This window comes from Puntigrus tetrazona, chromosome 10 (genome assembly GCF_018831695.1).
Source record: "Puntigrus tetrazona isolate hp1 chromosome 10, ASM1883169v1, whole genome shotgun sequence".
Classification (NCBI taxonomy): Eukaryota; Metazoa; Chordata; class Actinopteri; order Cypriniformes; family Cyprinidae; genus Puntigrus; species Puntigrus tetrazona.
The window spans coordinates 11,470,250-11,493,529 of record NC_056708.1 but is presented as its reverse complement, the minus strand read 5'-3'; the positions used below and the strand labels follow the sequence as shown (position 1 = coordinate 11,493,529).

Below are 23,280 nucleotides of genomic sequence, written 5' to 3'. Positions count from 1 at the left end.
ACTAGACTGAATGAGACATCCGACATGGAATGAAATGAATATGCAACAGATTGTGCGTTCAACCTAAATGGATATGAATGATCCTTTGAATAGTGAGAAACGTTAAAATTCCTCATGTATATGCTTAAATTTCAGTAAACGTCTTTTTAAAATAAAGCTTTAAAGTTCTAGAATTTAAATATTTAAATTAATATGTTTTATACACATTGAATTAATATTTATATACAAAACATGTCATTGCTACTAATAATTGGTTTTATTGTAGACCTTTAAACAACAACAAAAAAAAAAAAATTGCAGTGCATAATCCTAGGGTCTATGAACTTTAACCTTATTTGAAAAAATATTTATTCAAAAAAAAAAAAAAAGATACACATGCAATATTTTAAAATACTATTATTTAATTATAACTTGAAAGTTGCCATCTTTGTGTTATCTACTAAAATATATATTTTAATTTATATTAAAAAAAGAAAAAAAAAAAGAAAAGAGGGGTTTTATTTGATGTCACATTTCTTAATATAATTTTTCAGACTCTAAACATCTCAGTATACCTCTCCCCTTCATTTCCACTATGAACATGTTAAATTAATTTTGAAGGATTAGTTCACCCTAAAATCAATTCTGTCATTTACTCACACATGTCGTTTCAAGACTTGGAACGTATTCCAGCAGTCGAAATGATTCCCTTTTATGAGGTTTTTTTGGATCAGTTCGGATTATGACAGCCCCAGTTTTCATTTCCTTCAATAATATGAAGAAGTGTCGCAAATTCCACAAAAGAATGAAACTCATGTGAACTCGGAACGACGTAAAGATGACTAAATGATTGCAGAATTATCGTGTTTAGGCGAGTTATTCTTTAAAATGGCTAGGATATGACAGCAGAGGTGTAGGCCAGTGCATAGCGTACTTCAAAAGAGCTTCAAGGTAATACATCTGTGAAGGTTGCTGAGTGTGTTTTATGCAGTATAATTCAATAAACACAGAAAGCTGCGGGCTTTTTATGGTTCTGCCTGACTAATATCGGAAACCAATATGATATAATTTCTGCCACGTTAAATATCAAGTTACTCACCCTATCAGCACTTTCAGATAAAAATTAGACTCCCATTTATCTGACTTTACAGATTAGATGTTTAGACAAATGAAACGCATGCAATAAGACCATGGATAGTATTGTGAACTTTCGTTGCATAAAGTTTTGATTACGGAGGAGAAGATAGTGTTGATATAAGCTCCATTTCAATCAGATGCATATTAATGCAAATGCGTGAGTTCCTGTGGAGTGGAGCGCTCACCTCCCCATGTGTTGGCTAAAGGCAGGCCGGTGGAGAGAGGCAGGGAGGGCTGGAACGCAGGCTGCAGGTCCAAAAGATCGCTCGGCACCTTCGGAGTACTGGAGCCAGACACGCACCAAGACAAACACAGACACACACACACACAGAGGAACTGCATTAATGTCTTCCATAAAACGGCAGTCTAAGGGCCAAGCATTTCACAGTTATATGGCAAAGACAAACTTGGCATGCTGATTTGAAGTGCTTAAAGTGGAGACAAAGGGAGTTAGGGGAAATTCGCATGCAATCAATACCTTCTTCACAGCCAAATCCTGTCCAGGCAGGAATTCACACACTTTTAGTGTAAACAAGAGAACCAGTCTGATTTTGAACAGATTTGAAAAAAAACTAAAAAACAAAACAAAAACACAAAGCCGCACAGTCTCAGGACAAGACATTAATCTGATTTGAACAAACCCCTAGCTACAAGTGTAATAGTAATAGTGATGCTCGTCTTAGCATCATTAATAAACACATGTCCCAGTTACTCCTAGGATGTAAAAAAAAAAAAAAAAACAAAAGAAACAAAAAAAAAATGCCTGTAACGTAAATCGCGGTCATTGCGTAGTACTGCATAGAGCCCTAATATAAAACGTTAAAAGCTGAAGATTGATGCCAAACAATTGCACATGTGCACTCATGCACCAATTGGAAAATAATCACTACCAGCCATGTAGCATCAGAATAAAGAGACTGTGGGATTAATCATCATATATAGAGCAATTAGTTCTGCCCACACAATCGAAACGGCTGAAAAGCATTTGAACCTTGCTGTCATTTAAAAATCAACATAAAATTGTATTTACAATATCACATAATCTGGCACATTTTGATTAATTTATTCACTATACCAGCATCACGGAGATCTCAGAATAAATTACACAAGGTATGCAATTTAAAAACGTTATAAAAAGACATTTCAGAACTACACTAGACTTCACAGACATTTTAGTTTTGCAAGTAAGGCATGATGGTAATAAATATCCAGGAATAAATAATTAAGAAATAAATAAAAAATATTGTACATAAAAATATTAAAATGTGTAATATTTTATATAACACGTTTTCCACAATACCAGGCATTTTTAATTAATGAATTTTACATAAAAAGTACACTAAAACAAGAATATATTGTAATATTATGAAACGCTTAAATAAAAAAAAAAAAAGATTTTAAAAATGCAATTTTTAATCCCGTGATGGCAAAAGCTAAATTTTCAGAAGCCATTACTCCAATCTTCGTCGGCACATGATCTTTTAGAAGTAATTCTAATATGCAGAGTAATTTCCCATTATCATCAATGTTTAACACACACACACAAAAAAAGGCCATATAGCAATGCTATATTTTGGTTGAAGGATTCTTCGATTTAAAGAGAAAACTTTAAATAGCAGCATTTCGTTGAAACGTAATTTTTGGTAACATCACAAAATGTTTTACTGTCACTTTTGATCAATTAAATGTGTCTTGGATTAATCATTTATTTCTTTCAAAAACCGACCACTTTTTTAAGAATGCATATATAAAATGATTACCTGTTATTGAAGCTACTGGGTGTGGAGAACAGGTCAATGGCTGGGGTGGAACTGATGGTGCCCGTCGCTGTAGAAACGGGAGACGCAGCGGTTGTGGAGGATGTGGAGGGCTTCTTGGACAGTTCCTTTAGACGCTGTTCCTGATGCAAGCAGAACCTTGTTAATTACATTGCTAATTGAATATGATCCAATTTAATGAGCTTTCTAACTCTACTCTTTCACAGGTGGCCGTGACGCACCTTAAGTGCTTTTAATCGAGCCTGCTCCTCATCCAGAGCTGCCTGCTTTTCCCTCTCATCGACTTTGGTGAAAGAGATACCCGTGTTGGCCAGGGAGGACACTGCATTGGACAGCGTACTGGCCCTGTAGAAAGACAGGCAGAAGACCTGATGTAGTAAACACGCCACTATTGAAATCGCTAACTGCATGAGCACACAGCACATTTTTACTGCTTCCGCTACAGGAACCCTGGACTTCCGCAAAGAGTGTCAGTGTTAGCAAAGCTTGCATTTTTTTTTTGCCTACATCCAAACTGCAAGTCATCAAATTCCTGTACATTCCTCCTACACTTTGCTTCAACACAGTACACTGATTGCTTCAGAAATAGGCTTTACATTAAATAAAATAAGAAAATTTTAATGACATGACACTAAAAACTAACTGCCTTTAGATAATACTTATTATAACACTTATATATACAGATTAAATATGTAAACTTAGGAAAAAATAAATTATGTAATTTCAAACTTTTGCCTTGCATTTAAACTGCAGTAATGTATTGATTTCTTAAAAATAAAATCCCCCTCACTTAGAAAAGCTGCGCCATACTTTAAACCCGTCACGAAACTTCCTGAATCACCTCTCTCTCACACACACACACACACACACACACACACACACACACACACACACACTTGCTGAATGCAGAGCATGAGAAAAGCAACCCCCTCGCAAATGAGAAAGTTCTAAATAACTGCATGAAAATCACTGTACCTGCTGGCGGCCGTGGAGTCTTTGACCTTTTTCCCCTCTAATGAAGCCAAATGCTGCTCAAGGGCGTCCAGAAGGCTACTGGGGGCCTGGAGGTTTGGAAAAATTAGCTTACAGGCAAATACACACAAACTCGGAACACAAATACACACACATATATAACACATATTGGTGATTGATTTGATTAGGGGCACTATTAACTACTCAATCTTAAAAATATTTAGCTTCTCTTGAATGTTTTAGGATCATAACGTGGATGAGACTTAATGACTCTACTATGAACAACCCTTCACTGGATTTTTAATTAAAATTGTACATGATGCAATGACATTACTATTTGATTTTTTTAAACTTGACAAAAAAACCACTCGTTTTAACAAGTTAAGAAGATAAATACAGATAAAAACATAATACACATAAAATCATAAAATTAAAAATAACTGTACAAATGTATGCGTTACAATTATTGACTAATTTGGTAAGGACACAAGGACTAATACAATTAAATTGTGTTAACATCACTTTTCTACATTACAGCAAAATATATGGCTTTTTAATGTTTTCTAAAAATGCCTTGCATTATGATAAAAACAACAATAAATAAATAAATATACACATTAAAAACATAATACAGACAAAAATGTCCCCTTAAGTGAAGATTCACAGCTGTACAAAAACACGGATAGCATGCAAAGTCAGATAGCATGCAAAGGTACAAACAAAAAGCTCTGAACAGAGAGAAGAGAGTGAGATGCAGGTACTTACACAAACTGTAAACTGAAAACGGAAAGATAAGGAAAGATACAGAATATAAAGGTGGTAGTTTAACAGGAGTTTTCAGAGCATTTAAGAAACTGCAGAAAAAGAATAAATAAACCCAAACTTAATATAAAATATGTAGAACTATTGTGTTTTATATATATATATATATATATATATATATATATATATATATATATATATATATATATATATATATATATATATATATATATATATATATATATATATATATATAGACTTCTAAATGTTTAGAACTTCAATCAAAACTCTTTTAACAGGGCATGACTCTCTGAATTTTAAAAGGAACCAGCACCCTCCTATTTTTATGATTCTGATATCCTTTTCAGAAAATAATAGTTTTTAACACAGTCTCCTTAACACAACCAAGTAAAAATCTAACTACTGAAAAAAATAAAAATAAAAAAATTGCATATGAAATCAGACCTAATCCTAGACCCAAACTTAGCCTTAAACCTGTAAGCTGGCCACAGCATCACACCTTTATGTGCTGTATGAATCAAGCATTAAGGACAGTTAGAATAGCCTCCCCCAGCAGTGTCATGCAGAGATGTCCGCATGCGTCGAGCACTGCAGGCCTGTGGTTTGCAGCCTCACTGCACAAGCAAATTAGCAGCAGTTCTAGAACTCTCTGATGACCTTTCCTATAACTCACGTTACGTATTGACATTTCTAGGTAATCTGCAGGTTAGAGAGTTCTACAACTTGCACTTGTTTAGATCTAATGCAGCCGCGCCAAGTTTGGCTGAGGAGCTCAAGCCGTGTCTTGGAAAAAAAAGTGACGTAAGTAACTGATAGGCAGAAGGGAAAGCAGTCAAAAAAACCCCAAGGCCAATAAATGCGTGTCCTCACCTGTGACAGGTCTGGTATGTCGCCTCGGTCGATTCCCACTTGCTGTAATGAGCAGAAAAGAGCTGGTTAATGCATGTCCCGTGTGTATTTGCTCATTACAGAAGCAGGGAGCCCCGTCTCACCTCTGCCACTTTGAGAAACTCTGAGATTCTCGTCATTCGAGTGAGGAATTTCTTATAGATGTCCAGGCCTTCTTTACACTGGGCTTTCTTCATGTCAAAGTACTTCTCTAAACATGGGAAAAGGAATGAAGGCAAATTTTGAGATGGCTTTGCATTCCCACCACATTTGAAGAGCGGCTTGCTTTTCGCCCTGCGACTTCACCAGGCTGAGTTATGCTTGGCATCTGTCGTCACAACATGACCCGAAGCTACTCTCACTAGTATGTCAGCCTCTCGCGGAAACTCTCATCCAACATGCAACCACTGAACGAAGCCAAAGGATGCAGCTCAGCCCTTGAATGGAGCCATCCAACACAAACACTAAGTATGGCTGTTCGATTTAGTAAAAATATCATACTGCAATTGTTTTTACAAATACTGCGGTAGCGATTTAAATTGTGATATGATCATCTGATATTTCTGCTGCTTAGATATCACATAAGAATAATAAGGCATTAAAAAGCTGCTCTTCAATGGTAACTAGAAAGCAATGTCTTGGGAGTTAAAAGGGATGATTTATTCAAAAATGAAAATGCCATAATTTACTCATGGTCGTGTTGTTTAAAACCTGTATAAGTTTCTTTCTTTTGGTGAACATCTAAAGACAGAATCAAACGGTTGATGGTCCCCCTTGACTTCCATAGGGTTTTCTTTCACTACAGTGGAATCCAATAGGGACCAACAACTGTTTGGTTCTTTAAAATTATTTGAAATATGCTCTTGTGTGTTCACCATAAAAAAAAAGAAACATACAGGTTTGAAATGACGCGGGGGAGAGAAAAATGACAAAATGTTCTTTTTTGTTAAACTATAAGTCTGAATGGAACCGATTTCAAGCCTCTGTGTAAACGCAAAAATGAATGTTAAAAAAAAAAATTATTCTTTGCAGATTTACAACGCAGCTGTGAACAAAGTGGATTCAGATCTCTTTTTGCTCTATTTGAATAAAATAATTAATATTACCATTTTTAATCAATTATTTGAAGTAAAAAAAAATTCAATAACTGATCAATATGAATTCTCATTAACATTACATGGTCTGGATAATCGAGTTCAATAGCTAATCCTCACTTAAAGTTGTTCAGTGCATTGCTAGTTTTACTGTCCTGAACAGTGACATCGTCCTTACTTGGCCCAAAAATACATTCTGAGACCATTGATATGTAGAGGAAGGGTTTGTTTTATCAGTTACAGCTCTCAGGCAGTAAATAAGCTTATAAAAGTATGTGACGAGTCAGGGTCAGAGTCCTATGCAACTGTCGATGAGTGGGCTGATACTTTAAGTTCAAAGGTCTTTGTAACAGGAACAAACAGTAGATAACTGGTAAAAGCCAATATGTCGGACAGCTCACTTTAGGTTTGGAAAGCTCAAGCAGGATAACAGCTCACCAAGCAAGTTGATGATCCCTTCATTGTAGGCCGCGAACAGACGGATGGCGTCTTTAAACAGAAGCATGAATGCAGCGTTAATGACCCCGTTTGTGAGCTCGTTGGCATTTACCTGCCGACACAAAATAAGCCAAACTCAATTTAGATTGAGACGATTACGCTGCAAAAACTATAAACCAATGCAATTACGAAACAACTAGTAGACCAATGAAGAAAGATCAAGGCATTAGTGCATGTCGAACTCGAGCCTAAATAAGTCTGGCAGTTACGATCATTAACTCACGTTGAAGTCGAGGAGTGCATCCATCTGGTTTTGGATGATAGGGATGGTCTTTAGGAGTTTCTCCGTGTTCATAGTTCTCATTACTCCATCGGCCCTTTGACAGCAAAACAGACAACCAATTCAACGAAAAGCAATTTTTGGTTGAACTATATATAGAAAACAAACTTACCCTCTTTTTACTTTCGTGAAGTCAAAAGCCACTTGTCTGTATGAGACTGCCTTTTCGTTCAGGTACCGGCTGTACCTCCGGATGAAGGTGGACATGTCATATCCTGCAAGGAAAAGAGAACATTCTGAGTTCACAGTGACCCTCGGGTTGTGGAACTTAGTCATGCAACAGACTATATTCTTGTGCTCTGATTTTAGACATTTAAAAACATGAGTCTTTGATGTACTCGTTGAATTCTGAGCACAATAATTGTGATTCATTTTAAGTGCTCAGAGGGTAAAAAAACAAAAAAACATTCCGGTTTCCACAGGGTGAGTACAATGCATGACAAAGCCTAGAACCTGTTACAACTCTCCCAAGTGTACGTCTATGCTGCTAATCATAAACAGCATAGACACACATTGATTTTATTAAACAAAATTTAAAAAAATTATCGTTTATACTTTGCTTGACCATTTTTATGCAAATGACCAATCTGGTTCTTTGTCAAAATATAAAAGTTAGTTATTCAAACACACACACATACATACATACATACATACATATATACATACATATACATATATATATATATGTGTGTGTGTGTGTGTGTGTGTGTGTGTGTGTGTGTGTGTGTGTGTGTGTACTACTTCCCCAGCTATGTTATACTGGCTAACAATTTGCAATACCATTTGTAATGCAATTATTCTTTAACATGAATACAAAACAATGCAAAAACTGTCAATTCACATGTTTAAGGCCTTTAGATAATATTCAATATATATTAACACATACAATATATTTTATTGCAGACCTATAATTATTGCAGATTGCAATAATGAAAAGTACCCAACAATAATGAAAAGTACTACATAAGTAGGATAAAGGTGAAGTACTGCAAGGTGCCTCAGGAAGAAAATCTAAGCTAGGAAGTTCTAGTCATTTTCAGAAAATGGGCCCAGAGTTCTTGAAAGACTCTCCAAACTAGAGAGACTCGCTGTGCTGATTCCCCAGCTGCCTTCTTTGAGTGCTGACTGCCAGGCAGCTTGTTAACATGGGAAAAGCCTTGGGTAAATAAACCCACTAGTGCTTTATTTAATCCGAAAGTCGGCCATGTTGCCCGAACATGTCCCAAAAGGGAGTTCAGGAAGAGAGGCAGAGAGAGACAGATGGGCCCCGAAGCTTCTAGTGCCCAAACCCTCCAACACCACATCTGACCATGACTAACATTAAAATGATAAACCTGTGAAAGCACAGTGCATGTTCTGTCAGCTCCTCAAATATTCATTATGTCTGCATTTGTCTTGGGTTTGGACGCTCATGAAAATGGATGACACAGCTGGGACGCGTTTGGAAAAACAGAATGACTAATGAAGTGTCGAGCTGAAAGCACCTACCTTGTAACCCGCTTTTGTCCAAAAAATTACTGAGGTTGAATAATGTGTTCCTGGAGGCCAGATATTGTACAAATCTCTGTCAACATGAGGAACAAAGAGTTTGGATTTCAATTTATTCTGAAGTTAGTCACCATGCAAATAAACAATACCGTCAAAGCCACAAAAGTAAAATTGATTGACTGTGGCACATGTGCTGGTTTAACGGCTTTAGCTTAACCAAAACAATGATTAAACACTGCTGAAAATACCAGTTAAAGAATTAGTTTAAAGTTAATTACATTTGGTATTCCAAGAAATAAAAGCTTAAAAAGAAAATAAATATAACCCCCAGATTCAATTATGTATTGATTGATTTTGGAAAATAAAAATAAAAAAATAAAATAAAAATGTGCAAAATTAAAGGTTTAGGATAAAAAAATTAATAAAAATAATAATGATAATAATAATAATAATAATAATAATAATAATAATAATAATAATAATATAAAAAAAAAATTAATTAAATGATGAAAATGATACAAAAACATTTTCCTAGTTTGGAATAACTTTTTTTCTGTTTTCTTCATTTTTAGTTTTTAGTCAGTAGTTTTTGAGTGAACTATTCCTGAGTTCAGTGTGTAGACATTTCATTTCATGCCATCATAGAGCTCAGGCTAAAGGTTATACGAGTGTACAACAGTATGTGTGTATGTAGGGAAGCTGACCTCGTTGCCGTAAACCATAATGTGGTGTGTGGTGATGAGGGATTTGAACACGACCACCCAGCTGGTGTTGGTGGTGCGCTCGAACAGCGTGTCGGCCAGCTGAGGGATGTTCACATTCATCTCATTGGTGCACTGGATCAGATCTGTATGAGAGAGATGAAAAAGGTCAGTGCGTTTATGATTTAAACTGTCAGCAAGTCACAGCCTTTGTCTTCTAGCCCTAAATAAACAGTTTTTGTGTCCCTCCTGTTCAGAGTTTCTCAAAAGTCTGCCCTAAAGTAGTAAACTGATGATTATATTGATATAAAGAGGATATAAATTATACTCTTTTGAACCATCCTGAAAAGTGTTTTTAGCTATTTAGCTTTTAGGAAAAAAAAAAAATAGCAGCTCTACTGTTTTCAACATTGATAACAAAAGGAAATGTTTCTTAGACTACAAGCAGCATATTACAATTAAGGGATCATGTACCACTGATGACTGGAATAATGGCTGCTAAAGATTTAGCTTTGATACCACAAGAATAAATTATTTTAAAATGTATTAAAATGGCATTTTAAATTGCAAAAATTTACATTGCTACGTTTTTATTATTGCTTATGACTTGCTAATGAGTTTCACTAAAATTGCATTTATTTCAATTTTGACAGCAGTGTACATTTCAAATGAAAGAAAATAGATGTAATCTAATCTATGTAGATGATGATATTGGTTTCATTATTTTTTTTTATTTTCTTTTTTTATTTCTCAATAACACACACACACACACACACAAAAACAGCCAACCCGAGAGAAAAAACATTTTATAAATTAAAGTTTAAAACATTTCAAATATAATCTGGCATAGGCCTTAGAACTATTATAACAACTACAACTATTTTAGTTTGCAAAAATTATTTCATTGTTATTAGGCCATAAAAAAAAGTATCAATACGACACAGAGTGGATGCTGTGTGATGCTAAGGTGCCTCCGCTCAGCGTGTTAGCATTCAGACAGCGCTGACATGGTGTGAGTGAGAGACATGCATTGACATCCTGTGCTTTATTAGTTCTTTGGCTGGACTCCACAGCCATCTGCGCTCCGAGAGCGAGAGCGGGATCCCTCAAGGCTTTCTCTACAGCGCCGACACTGTGAGACTCATTCAGGGCCGCAGCTTATCATGCCATTCATGAAGCCTCCCACAGACAGCGAGGGAGGACGCCGCTGCCTCTCTCCGCTGAGAATCAGATCCGAACGGGATTATATCATCGTCAAGTTTTCTGGATTCAAATGACGGAGAAACCGCTTCTAGGCCTCCTTAAACGAAATGAAAAAGCCACTCATCGTTACAACCAGTTTCAAAAGACGCAAGCGTAATTACACGCTGCCCAACAAACTGCCGCCCAATATTAGTGCATACATGACCTTTTTGAAGTGGGGATGTGAAAATATGCTGCACAGAGTCTGGGTGGTCCACAAAATGCCCTCTCTTTTACAGATAACATCCACCATTTAAACCTGCACAAAGGCTTGGCCACGTGACAACAAAAGACTTTTCAGAGCCAACACAAAACGCCTGCGCCAAGCATGACGGCGCTGTGAACGCACATGTCCACGGGGCTCGAGTGAAAGATCAAAGCCAGAAGACGACGTTTTAATGGTGTTATCGCCCTACACACGGGTAACTGGACACTGATGCCCTGATGCAGCGCATCAGAAAGGAGGAATGAGAGATATGCAAAACTCTTTCCCAATCAAGACCCTACCCAATGCGTACAGCGGAAATAGACGTGACTGATGGTTGTATCCAACCATGTGATGGTCACGTGATGAGAAACAAATGAGCTATGTGATCCGCTCTGCCTAAACGTTTTACCTACATGAATACAAAACTAAGTAATTATCCATATTGAGGCTCATAATTTGAAATGCCGGCTGGGTAAATGATGCAATATTAAAAGTCGTCACATGTTAAAGAGTGCACTGGAAGTGTTCTAATATTATACTGACTATCTATAACAGATCACTCAAATGAAAACAGTCTTCATTTAGGCTACTCACCCTCAGGTTACTCTAAATATACAGTATATACCTCGCTTGAACTCTTTTGGAATTTTTGGAACATATAAAAAGCAAACATTTTCAACTTTTAGGTTGTTTTTCTTTAGGCTGTGAATTCATGTGGATAAAAAGCTCTACAAATGCTTTCATTTGTAACTCTTTTGTAAAATATTCTAGTTCTTTAAAACATGATGATATGCCTATCGATAGAGAAAGATATATAAAAATATTTACCCATCCAATGACTACGGTGGAAATATGCAAACATCCAACTATATATACAACTATCCATTTCCTCATGGTTATATAATACATTTGGGTGAATGACAGGACTCATTTTGTCCGTATGTAATTTGTAACATTTCAGATTAGAGAACACGTTAAATATTAATTAAGAGCTTTCCCCCAATAAACTCCAAATTACTGCTTTTAGATAGAAAACAATGTATTCATTGTAATAGTTGTTATGGTTTAATATGTAAATGTGTTTAGGTTATGAGGTATTATTAAGGGATTTAGAACAAGTCAGGAAGTATTTCTGTTGTCAGGTGTTGCAAAAAAAAAAAAAAAAAAAAAAAAACCTGCCTTCATGGAACTTTTATCAATGTGCATCAAAGACGCAGAAGAGATGAAATTGTGGAATAAACTATTTATTGCACACACAAAAGTATTCTTGTTTCATAAGAGTAAAAAAGGAACGACAATTATGACATGGACTATTTTAATGGTGTCTTTACTACCTTTCTGGACCTTAAATGTGGGAGTTCTGTTGCCGGGTCAGAAAGCTTTTGAAATTCAACAAACATAACTTAATTTGTGTTGACAAAGATGACCAAGGGTCTTACGAGTTTGAAACAAAATGAAGGAGAGTAAAAATCACAGAATTTTCTTTTTTGGGTGAACAAGGCAATCTCTTAAAGATCTCAGACATCCTTACTGCCAACGACCCATTTCCAATTTAAAAGGAAGTGTCAAATGAGAGCGAGATTAATGTTAATAATTAACCAGGAAATTTTTTGAGCGTCAAAAGACATTGATCTTTATGCTAGTGACGTGCTGCATTTTGTTTTATATTACTGATGTTCTGTTGACAAAACTACAGGAATGGATGGCGTTCAGGGAGCAACAATGGATTACAAGACCTAATGGCATCACTACGGTGTCCTGAGCCTTCAAATGACAGGAGAACGGAGTGGATTCAGCAACAGGATGCTGCAAACTTCCTACAGCTCATGACAGGAAACTGATTCGACATGAATCCTTTAAAAAGCTCAGTCATAAAACAAGCTGATGATAGAGATATCTAGACTCTCTGACCCCTAAAGTACAGAAACGGAAGAAGGCAACAAGAGACACAGGCCAAGAAAAAGACAAAAAGCAGGTAGAAACGAACAGTGATGGAGAAGAGTGAGGTTGACAGTGTTTTTTTTCCTTTCTCATCACAGCTCTGGTCTGCTTCAGGCAGACCCATTTGTGAGGGCAGAGGACAGGAAACCATTAAGTGAATGATTGCTCCCCTGATTCGAAGGCTTTAACTCGCAGACAGATAGAAGACAGCATCCTGCTCTGCATCACATAAGCGTGGAGCACAAAGACAGACTACCTGCAGACTAACCTGGACGGGAAATGAATGACCAGTAATACAGGTCAAAATATGCACATACTAAATAACACACACACATAATAGCAATACCTAGCATATAAAATAACTAGTCTACAGTGATAAAATAATTCAGATGCATGAATTTTACTTAATAAAGTGCAAATAAAAACACATTTTATCCAGATGATACCACTTCCCATGAAGGCCATGTGGTTAACATCAGGCCAGCACAAGCAGAAGCAAATGCCACATGTACAGAGTGCATTCACAGAGCTGGCCAGAGGAAGGAGAACATACATATCTTAGCTGGAATGCAGGCTTGACTTCACAGCATTGTAGAATCCAGAGTATGTTGAGGAAGAGAGAACGAGAGAGAGAGAGAGAGAGAGAGAGAGAGAGAGAGAGAGAGAGAGAGAGAGAGAAAGGAGGAGACAGCTGCAAACATCAGGGAAACATGCCACAAAAACTCAGATATGCAAGAAAAAGAATTGAGAGAAAACGCTATAAACTTAAACTGGGGACTAGAGCTATAAAAAAAAAAAAAATATGCAAATAAAACAAAAATTAAAACTCAGAAAGACAATCATGCACTGGTTTTTCATTTAAAAAAATGAACAGCTGCTTAAAATTAATGAGTAATTTAAACATCAATAAAATAAAGTAAAAATAAATTTTGGCAGAGCATGTGAGAATGCCTTCACAAACAAAAAAAAAAAAAACCAGCTGCTCAAGCATGAATGAGAAAATTCGAAACATCATTCAGTAAGACTCGTTTAAAATCACTGTTACTGGAGGCATTTTATCAATCGTTTTCTCAAAGGTGTTCATTAACAAAATAATAGTGAGAGTTACTACCTCATAGTGGTGTACAACATTCAAACAAGTATCCTCAAGGTAACTTCCCTTTTCCTCAAATAACATCTTTAAAAAAATGCTTTATGGTTGAAAGGACTACAAAGAATTTACGTAGAAGCAGATCCCCTGAGGTCATTAGCTAATCCTACATAAAAGAGAAGATTAAAAACAGATGAATTATTACAGAAGGGGGGGCACGCAAGCAGATTATCTCAATTTTTTTGTTGATTCTTTTTGTAAACCAATATCACAGACTATCCACAGAAAATCTGAATCACTTGGACTACCTTCCACTGCACTTTTCCATATTTAGACAGTGACGTTCAGAATGAAGTAGCATGTTTGTTGTGAGAACTAACTCTACTGATTAGACTCTAGGAGTTTTGACTCATGAATTTCCCCTGATGCAGACCAGTCTTGATGGAAGAGTCACTGCGCTACTGCGCTCTGCTATCTGCAGACATCTCCCGTTTAATCGGCTCCCAACATTTTTCTGATTTACGGAACAACTTCCTGTTGGCTGTTTAGATTTCGAATAGTTGGCGACCTAAAAGAATGCAGGAAGTATCCTGAAACGGTTCGCTGGGTTCATGCAGGACAAGACACTTTACATTCTCTACTGAGAGTTTGGGAGGGTCTGGAAGCATGGCCGATCAGCTCCCTGTTCTAACTCGAAGCGCAAAACATCTCAAAACATCTCAAAAACCAATAACTAGGTTGCCATCGGAATCACCTGACCCTGAATATTTATATTTAGTATAGAATTTGACTTTAGACACGGCATCCTAAAACTGCAACACTTGCGGAATGTTTAAAACAAACCAGTGCATGTCTACATGACATAAAAATGAACGTCATGCACTAAATATCCTAGAATTATTAAAGCATCATTGATATTATAATGTTTCTTAATATTGCAAGAGTTTTTGCTTTCGCTTTAATTTGAAAGTTTTAGTATTTTTTGTGCTATAGTTTGTGTAGTTTTTATTATTCTGTTTTATTTTTTATTCTATACACATACATTAAAACACACACACACACACTTACAATATGCACACACCAACCTCTAACGCTAGCAATAGATCCATCCATGTTTATTCAAATGTTTATTTATACAACCAAACACATTTCTATCGCTACATTTCCAATAAAGTTTTATGGTGTAAACCATCTAGCAACCACATTAGACATTGCCCTAACTGACTACTAGTACTGTTACTTTTGACCAAACTTTGCTCTGAAGTACTTGGTGAGTTCAGCCCCTGCTGAGCGGTTTGTTTATCCCCTAAATTTGTGTGTCATCATCATTCAAAAACCAGTAAGGAGGGCGTCGCAACCTTTCCCTCTCTGCTGTATTTGGGTTGGTGTGACTAGTTACATAATACTTGATCACTTAAAACCGCTGAGGTAAACGGGCACTTTGCTAATGGCATACTGGGTCAATAATTTAGGAAATGGAAAACGAAGAAAGTCAACTACAAATGCTCTAAAGCCAGGCTTGACGAGGAGGTTCAAACAGTGGCTCTAAAAGCCGTGTTGGACTCCATTCACGCACAGCAGGGTGGCAAGTCAGCACTCTTTCTGACCGATCGTCATTTGATGCCTCTCAGGTCACATGCTACATTTCTACACAGGTACAGACACACACATCGGTATGACTGACTTATGGCGGAACACTTCCACAGTGATCGGACGCCATAAAACAGCACAGAGGGGTCACTTTATAGGAGCAGATGACATTTTATGGGTGTTGTAGCTGCAGTCAACAAGCCATAAGCTTAGGGCTTTTTCAAGATGCTATTTTCTTGACTGCAACCTTAAAACTGGGCTGTGAATTGTGTATTTGCAAATACGGATACTAAACAATAGGAACACCAATCAAGATGAAAGCACTTTAATCTACGATTACAACAAATGACTGATCCGATTTCCGCTGTCCGGCTGTCCAACGGTTCATCACACAGGATGCATTTCACGTCCTGAAAACCTTCAGCTGTAAACCAGGCACACTAACTAACGTTACCTCATCTCTCTCTTTTTTGTTGTTGTTTTTTTGGATTACACACTGAACCGCTCAAGTAATAAACACTATATCATCTAGAACATTCTTGTACATGCTGCCTGGAAGAGCTCTGCAGTTATAGGAAATCAAGCTATCCGATGGAAAACGCATAATGAGTTAATTTAATTCAAGCACTAAGTTCGCTTGGAGCGGCTGTGTATCTCAAAACCATAAAGATAAGTGAGTGAGTGAGTGTGTGTGTGTGTGCGTGCGTGCGTGCCTTAGGGGTGCAACGGATCGTAGTCGATTCGTGATGCATTCGGACCAGTCTCCACGGTTCGGCACTCGCGTAATTCGCGGACTAACGGCTAGGTTCAACCATCATATTAGTTAAAGTTATAATTTGCACGTGTTTTACCTTGTCAATTGTGTTTTCCGCGCTCAGGCGTGATTATATGTTATGTGAAAATACCCGTTTTGTACGCAAGTACTCTGGTAATGCCCATGTTTTAAGTTAATGCCTACATCAGGTCCGTGCATTTAGTCTTAAAGTGACAGTAGCCACTTTCTGTCTGGACTGCTAACCACAACAGCTGTGACAAAGATTAATTTGAATGTGTGTGTTGTTTTAAACTTAAAGATTACATTTTTTGCACTTGAATACTACCGTTACGGTCTTTATATAATTTTACGCTATAGGCTGTTCATCAATGTTTGTGATTTGAGCAATTGTTCTTGTTGTGTTACTGACTTGAGTAGTTAAACTAGTATCTTCTGCTGGGGTATAAAAGTCCCTAAAGTAAGCTTTTCAGTAATAAATAAACTTTTTTAAGATCCAAAAAAATGACGACTCAAAATCCGTAGTATGATCCGAACCGTGAGTTTTGTGATCCGCTCAACCACTAGTGTGCGTGCGTGTGGTGGATTCAGTCTCGGACAGATTCTAGGAAGCGTCTATCATATTGCAGAACTGACTCACATGAATGGGCGCCCAGAATAAGCCATGATCCCGTTGAACATGCTTACGCAGCACTGGGGCACGAAAGGCCAGCCAACATGACTTCAACAAGCCATGGAAATACAACAGCGGAGCTTGGTGGTGTGTACGTGTGCGAGAGATCACATTTCAATAAGTTCAACAACTACTCATCAAATCTCTCTCTCTCTCTCTCTCTCTCAAATCAGGTTGTTTACGCCCCCTATTTATATCCATGGGATATTATTTAGGAGAGACATTAAAATCAGCATCCACTGTAAAGGCAAATAAAAACCATATATGTGGCAGAAGCTCAACAGTGCTTGCTTGCCACATGAGAATCAGTGAAGTTTTTTCTTGCATGTTTGTCCAAGAGAAATCTTATTAAAAATATCTTAAAATAAGATGTTTTAAAAATAAACAGAAACCATACAGATTTGGAACGTCATGAGGACGAGAAACTGGTGGCAATTTATTCTTGAGCAAATTATTCTTTAACTATGCAAATTTTATAATAGGCAGGAGCAAATGTTTGACCAACTAATTAACTAATTTGTATTTTTACATTAAATTATATTCTGTTTTGCAATGCTAGAGTAGAATAAACTACACACTACACCTTTACCATGGACTGCTCTAGTTTTTTGTATTCATTAAACTTGATCAAAATTCAATAAATTCACAAAATGTATTTTGTCTTTATTTTCCCGTTCATCAGATCAGAGTGAAAGTATAAAGACTTTTTATGACTAAATAGAGTGGCCTTATTTAGCACCGCATTCTTTTTACTAAAATGTTTTCCTAAACTAAAACATGAAGCAGAATGGAAACAATTGGAGGACATTTTTTCAGCCAGCTGGTCATTTCAGGGATAAGGGTAGTTCGAGAAGAATGTTCCCCCTTCCCCGGAAACCCGGCCCAAATCAAAGAGGCTGGGGGCCGGAGCCGGAGCCGTATCTAATGTTCAAATCAAACAGAAGGAGAGTGAGACACACTGCTATTTCTGTCCCAGAGGAAACTCCAGGCACAGAACGCACTGCTGCCCTGAAATACCTACAGGACTTCGTCACACGCTCTCTCCACGCTGCGGGAACCAACCTGAGGGCACTGGGCTACTGTGAAACAACATTCTGGACACGATAATCAAGAAAAACTTAACATTAGCACATACTCTTAAGGGAAGAAAGCAATTACGTCTGACCTCCACTAAAGTCTGTCAGCACACATGCCATTCTGTATTGTCAAGACCCAGCTAAAAATAGTTTCACCAGAGGAAATTTGCACTGTAGGATGGGAACGAATGCAAAAAGTTAGATGTACACAATGTACATGAAAGACTTGATATGGCGGTACCGGCAGCCTGGATTTGAGTCAAATGGCGGCGGCACATCTATTGACATTTATGCAAAAATACAGACACCGAACCACAAAGATCACAAATCAACAAACACAAACCTGCAAAAAAAGCAACTGCAAACTAAACTAAATAAGAGCAAACTGGAATTGATTCATTGAGCTAATCAAGGGCTTCAGATCTCACTAAAAGGACACAAATAAATCTGATAAGGTCAGGATGGGCCCTAAATGAGGCCAGTGTGCTTCCAGAGAGTTGTAAGAACCTCCTGGCATCTGGCTCCGAAAGAGCTGTCAGCACCACCACCTGTGAGAGCCTGAGAGCATCTCACTCAGAGAAGACAACCTGATTCCACCACGCTCACAGCAAGCAATGAATAGAACATCTCCGTAAAAGTTAAAAGTTAACTTGACAGAAGAGCCTCATTAGTTCAGTCCCTGCCAAGACTGAGCCAATTACAACATTGTCCGACACGGTACATCTTAAGATGAATTTTCTGAGTTATTGAGTAATGCTTTTAACAGTCGGCATGTTTTGCATTTCAGTTGTAAAATCACAAACAAAGAACTGAATAATTTAATTTCTGAATGCATACATAAAAAAATGGTATCACACGTGCTGCCTAATTTTGGACATATTTCTGTGAAATACGTATGATCGTATAGAAGTTTTAAATATTTTTTCAATTAAAACGCCTAAACAGCTGTATAAAACACAAAAAAAGCAGATGAAAATTCACAAGCTTCACGTGCCAGTTCAAGTTTTGAAATCATTGGACATTGCATGAAAAATTAAGTCATTAAATGACAAAAAAAAAAAAAAAAATATGCCGGACAGCAGTGATCCCCTTTCACTTTCACTGCATGGACAAGAGCAGTTGGACTTTCTGCAAAGTAACATCTCCTTTTGTTTGTCACGTGAAAATGGATTTCATAAACATGCTGTTGAACAAACAATGGCAGAATTATCATTTATTTTACCTACACCTTTCAGAAATAAACATTAGTCGTACAGTAATGTGACCCTGATAAAACTTGCTGCTTTTTGTTTTGCCACCTCAAAAAGAAAGACATAAACAGGGATTTTCTTTCACACCAAAAGCACACGTTTGTTTGCAATCACTGGATTTCTCAATGAATCCATCCGACTCGACCTGCAAGCGTCCTGATTAGACAGCAGATGGGCTCGTTTTTAAATGTGGTTAATTATTAGTTAGCAAGTTAAATCATTAAATGCGCCGAGCTGTACTGTACTCGTGCTATCTCAGAACTCCCTGCACAAACGATCGGTTTCAACATCGGCAAAGGTCGCTGGAGGAAGCTGGTTAAATAACGCGAGCAAGCGCTGAACGTGAATCTTTTTGCAGGCCTCGAGCCCAGAACCTCTCTCGTTCCCAGGGCGACGAGTGACTGACGTAACTTTCAAACGCGGGTCCGAAAGCGACATAGCACAAAAAAAAAATGCCAAGGCACTTACAGTCCAAATGCTTCTTCTTTGGCCCCATGACTTCGTGCGTGGTCGCCTTGCACACCGTTTTGGACACCGCGGAACCGGTAACACTGTGTTGCGCTGCCGTTATCCGGTCCGTTATGCTCTGTCCAGACATCCTCGCAGTTTTAAACAAACAGAAAAAGGGGGAAAACAAAAAAAGAGGGGGGAAATATGCTCGGGCGGTTAAATCCAACGGCAGTGCTGTAGTCCCTGGGATGTGCACTGTTCCGCCACCTGACTGTGGAAGAAAGAGAGGAAAGAAATGAGATTGCAAATAAGACGCATCCGCTGCTTCACAGAGTCCAAGTGAAGTTTGCTCTCTATGTATGCTCGTCAGCTGATCGCGACATTTACGTACCTAACGTTTCCTCCTCTATTAACGGCGGCAGCGTCCTCTCTCTCTCCCTCTCTCGCTCTCTCTCTCTCTTAACCCCTCAGTCACGCACTCTCCTCTCCCTCTCTTAACTCCCCCTTTTCCTCCTCAGTGGCTCTCCTCTCGGATCTCGCCTCCCCCTGCTGGGTTTAAAAGGCTCGTAGGAAAATGGCGGGTCTGTTTCCTCTTTTCAGAGGATCCTCCCAAGGTTTATATGGATGCTGGATGGTCGGAGTGAAATAACGCCATGTTGGCTCCAAAATGTCATACCGGTACTTAGCACTACGTAGAATGTGAGCGCTACTGTTTGGATTTTGAGCCAAAATGGTGGCTGTAGAGGGATAGTTTCCGTGTATTATCTACTAGTTCCGCTATTCGGACAGGAGACGGTGCACGTGACAGAATTTGTCCAACCAAATTCATGGTTTCACATGTGGTACTTTTTACAACATAATCTATTTAATGATGTGTTACTGATTAAATTAGCATTTATGTCATAGTTTACAAAATGATTAAGTATATAGGATAATTGTTATATACAATTATATGTGTTTGTTTTATGTCGAAATGTAACATGAGTAGATATAAGTGTCTGAGTGTTCCTTTAGGCAAACATTTCACAATAACACTACTACATATTTTAATTTTTTTATTAGAAGGGGATTTTTTTTTTTAACTTTTTTTAATCTTTATTACTTAAAAAATATTCCGTAATGTAGCATTCATTTATAAATGGAAAGCTTATTATTAGCTTCCGGTTGATCGAATGATTAACTTCAAAAAGAAGAAAATGAAACATCTAAGTTTCTCAGTGCAAGAAGTGCAATAATCTTTAACTGAAAATGCCTGTAAAGGGAGACATCTAGTGATAAAAATATGCATTTACAGAAAGCACCAAAAAAGCAGGTAGGCGTTGCGTTTTAGTGCAACCCATACATCCTGAGCTGCGTCTTTAACGCTTAAATAATTGATGTAAATCAGATTATACTCATGTTGAGTATCTGAAATTTTGTTTCCAGCATCTGCCCAATTCAGCTTGATGCATTCCAATATTGATTAAGAATACAAATATTTCTAAACCTTTTTAGCGATAGATAGATAGATAGATAGATAGATAGATAGATAGATAGATAGATAGATAGATAGATAGATAGATAGACTCTGCTCACTGGTGCAATTACATCTAACTCAAGCTGAGGAGGAGAGAGGGAGAGGTTATCAGAGATTGAATGTCCAGGAGATCAGCCACTAATGCACAATGCCAGAGCACTGATCAGTTTCAGGACGAGGCTCATTTGTGTGAAATGGGCCGAGCAGATTGACTTTGGCCTGTATCAACAGCCGGCATCGCACAGGTGGCATCTGTCTCTTGTGTTGCACTCTCACCGGTAGGGGGCGATGTACACATGCGGGTCTTTGTGTCCTTGTTCACAAACTTTCAAGAGCATCTTGACAACATCCATTTGAGAGTACGCAGGTGCATGTCAGCCTTTTCTATTTACAACAAGGATTCCACCAGAATACTGAACAGTATTTCAAGAGCTTGTATTTATATTTTACATAATAAGTGTAATCTATAACTTTCAGGGTCCTTTGACACTTAATCTTCACATGCATAACAACCCTTATTACTAAAAAAAATAAATAAATAAAATAGTTATTGTTATTAGAGCGAAAATGTTTTTAAAATATTTTTTGAATTACAGTAATCACACTACTAATAATTATTATAATTCTTTAAAATGTTATATATATATATATATATATATATATATATATATATATATATATATATATATATATATATATATATATAAGCACACAAAATTATTACAATTATTTAAAATGTTATATATATATATATATATATATATATATATATATATATATATATATATATATATATATATATATATATATAAAGCACACAGCAGGAACACAGCACTAAACCTAGCCTAACTTGTATCTTTTCATGACTTTTTTCTTTTTAATTTCATTATTATTATTATTTATAAATGCAACACACTAAATAATAATCATAATCATCAAAATGATGATGAAGATGATGATTATTATAAAAATGTAGTTTTTTATATAATTTCCTACATTGCAATCCAGACACACCAATGTTTTGTATGCTGCAGATCTCTGTCAAGGTTTGTGTCTGTGAGGAGAAAGCTGGTTATAGATATGGCTCATAACGAAAAGGCGTGTCCCTCAGGTCTGAATACCACATGGCTTGTGTTTCACACATAAACAATAAGGCATCCTGTGATTTCTGCCACCTGGGACCAGAAACACAGCTTTTCTGTCTGCGCAGTCCCACAGAGCTCTCACATGCACAATAGTTTCCTCAAACGCTGTCCAGAAGTGTTTCAACTCTACAAACTTTTTCCTGGAACAGAGTGCTTTATTTTTACACAATAGCGCCACATTATAAACCCAAGGTGATTTATATATAGGCTATATTTAATAAATCTTTTGATACCATAGAACATGCTTGTTATGAAATTAAATACGTTAAAATGACAAATCAATCGATCACTGATGTGATGAACTAAACCAATTCAGACTAAATTAAAACACTTATTGATATTGCTAAAAATGACTACAAGCATTATTTCATTTCCAAGAAACCTCTACCAATTATTAAACTCAATTTCACAGAAGTTATTCAAATATACACATTTTTTAAAATTCAAAACTGCATTTCTAACGTTAATATTTGATGTAACAGATTTACTTAAAAACAACTAATAAGGATCACAAAATGGGTCATTAAAAGGGTGTGAGGAGAAAAGTGATATAGATGTCATATGCTTGAAATGGATATGTTTTTTTTCTGTATAGCATGTGCCATATGACCCCATTCACGAGCAGATATAACTGTTTTTGTCTTGGATGAGTGCTAACATAGATGACAAGTGATGTTCCCTTTGCTGACAGGAAAACAGTTAGGAGGTAACTAAGTTGGCTGCTGTGAC

General features: G+C 37.0%; 1 protein-coding gene across 23 annotated transcripts in view; it reads right to left on the bottom strand.

Moving 5' to 3' along the window:
- picalma (phosphatidylinositol binding clathrin assembly protein a) overlaps positions 1–20,518 on the bottom strand; it is a 33,513-nt gene extending 12,995 nt beyond the window's left edge. For 2 of the 23 annotated variants that reach the window (XM_043250090.1, XM_043250095.1), the window contains exons 1-14: positions 20,282–20,516; positions 19,909–20,161; positions 9,602–9,744; positions 8,898–8,973; positions 7,522–7,624; positions 7,353–7,446; positions 7,070–7,181; positions 5,642–5,748; positions 5,520–5,561; positions 4,632–4,643; positions 3,870–3,955; positions 3,116–3,239; positions 2,877–3,016; positions 1,302–1,399 (exon numbers count right to left, since the gene is read on the bottom strand). In XM_043250090.1, coding sequence (XP_043106025.1) covers positions 1,302–1,399; positions 2,877–3,016; positions 3,116–3,239; positions 3,870–3,955; positions 4,632–4,643; positions 5,520–5,561; positions 5,642–5,748; positions 7,070–7,181; positions 7,353–7,446; positions 7,522–7,624; positions 8,898–8,973; positions 9,602–9,744; positions 19,909–20,038 — 1,267 coding nt within the window. In that variant the 5' untranslated portion in view covers positions 20,039–20,161; positions 20,282–20,516. Of the gene's footprint in view, positions 1–1,301; positions 1,400–2,876; positions 3,017–3,115; positions 3,240–3,869; positions 3,956–4,631; positions 4,644–5,519; positions 5,562–5,641; positions 5,749–7,069; positions 7,182–7,352; positions 7,447–7,521; positions 7,625–8,897; positions 8,974–9,601; positions 9,745–19,908; positions 20,162–20,281 lie in introns of all 23 variants that reach the window. The other 21 variants (XM_043250096.1, XM_043250098.1, XM_043250097.1 and 18 more) reach the window with 18 other exon arrangements.
- Between the last annotated feature and the right edge of the window lie 2,762 nt (positions 20,519–23,280).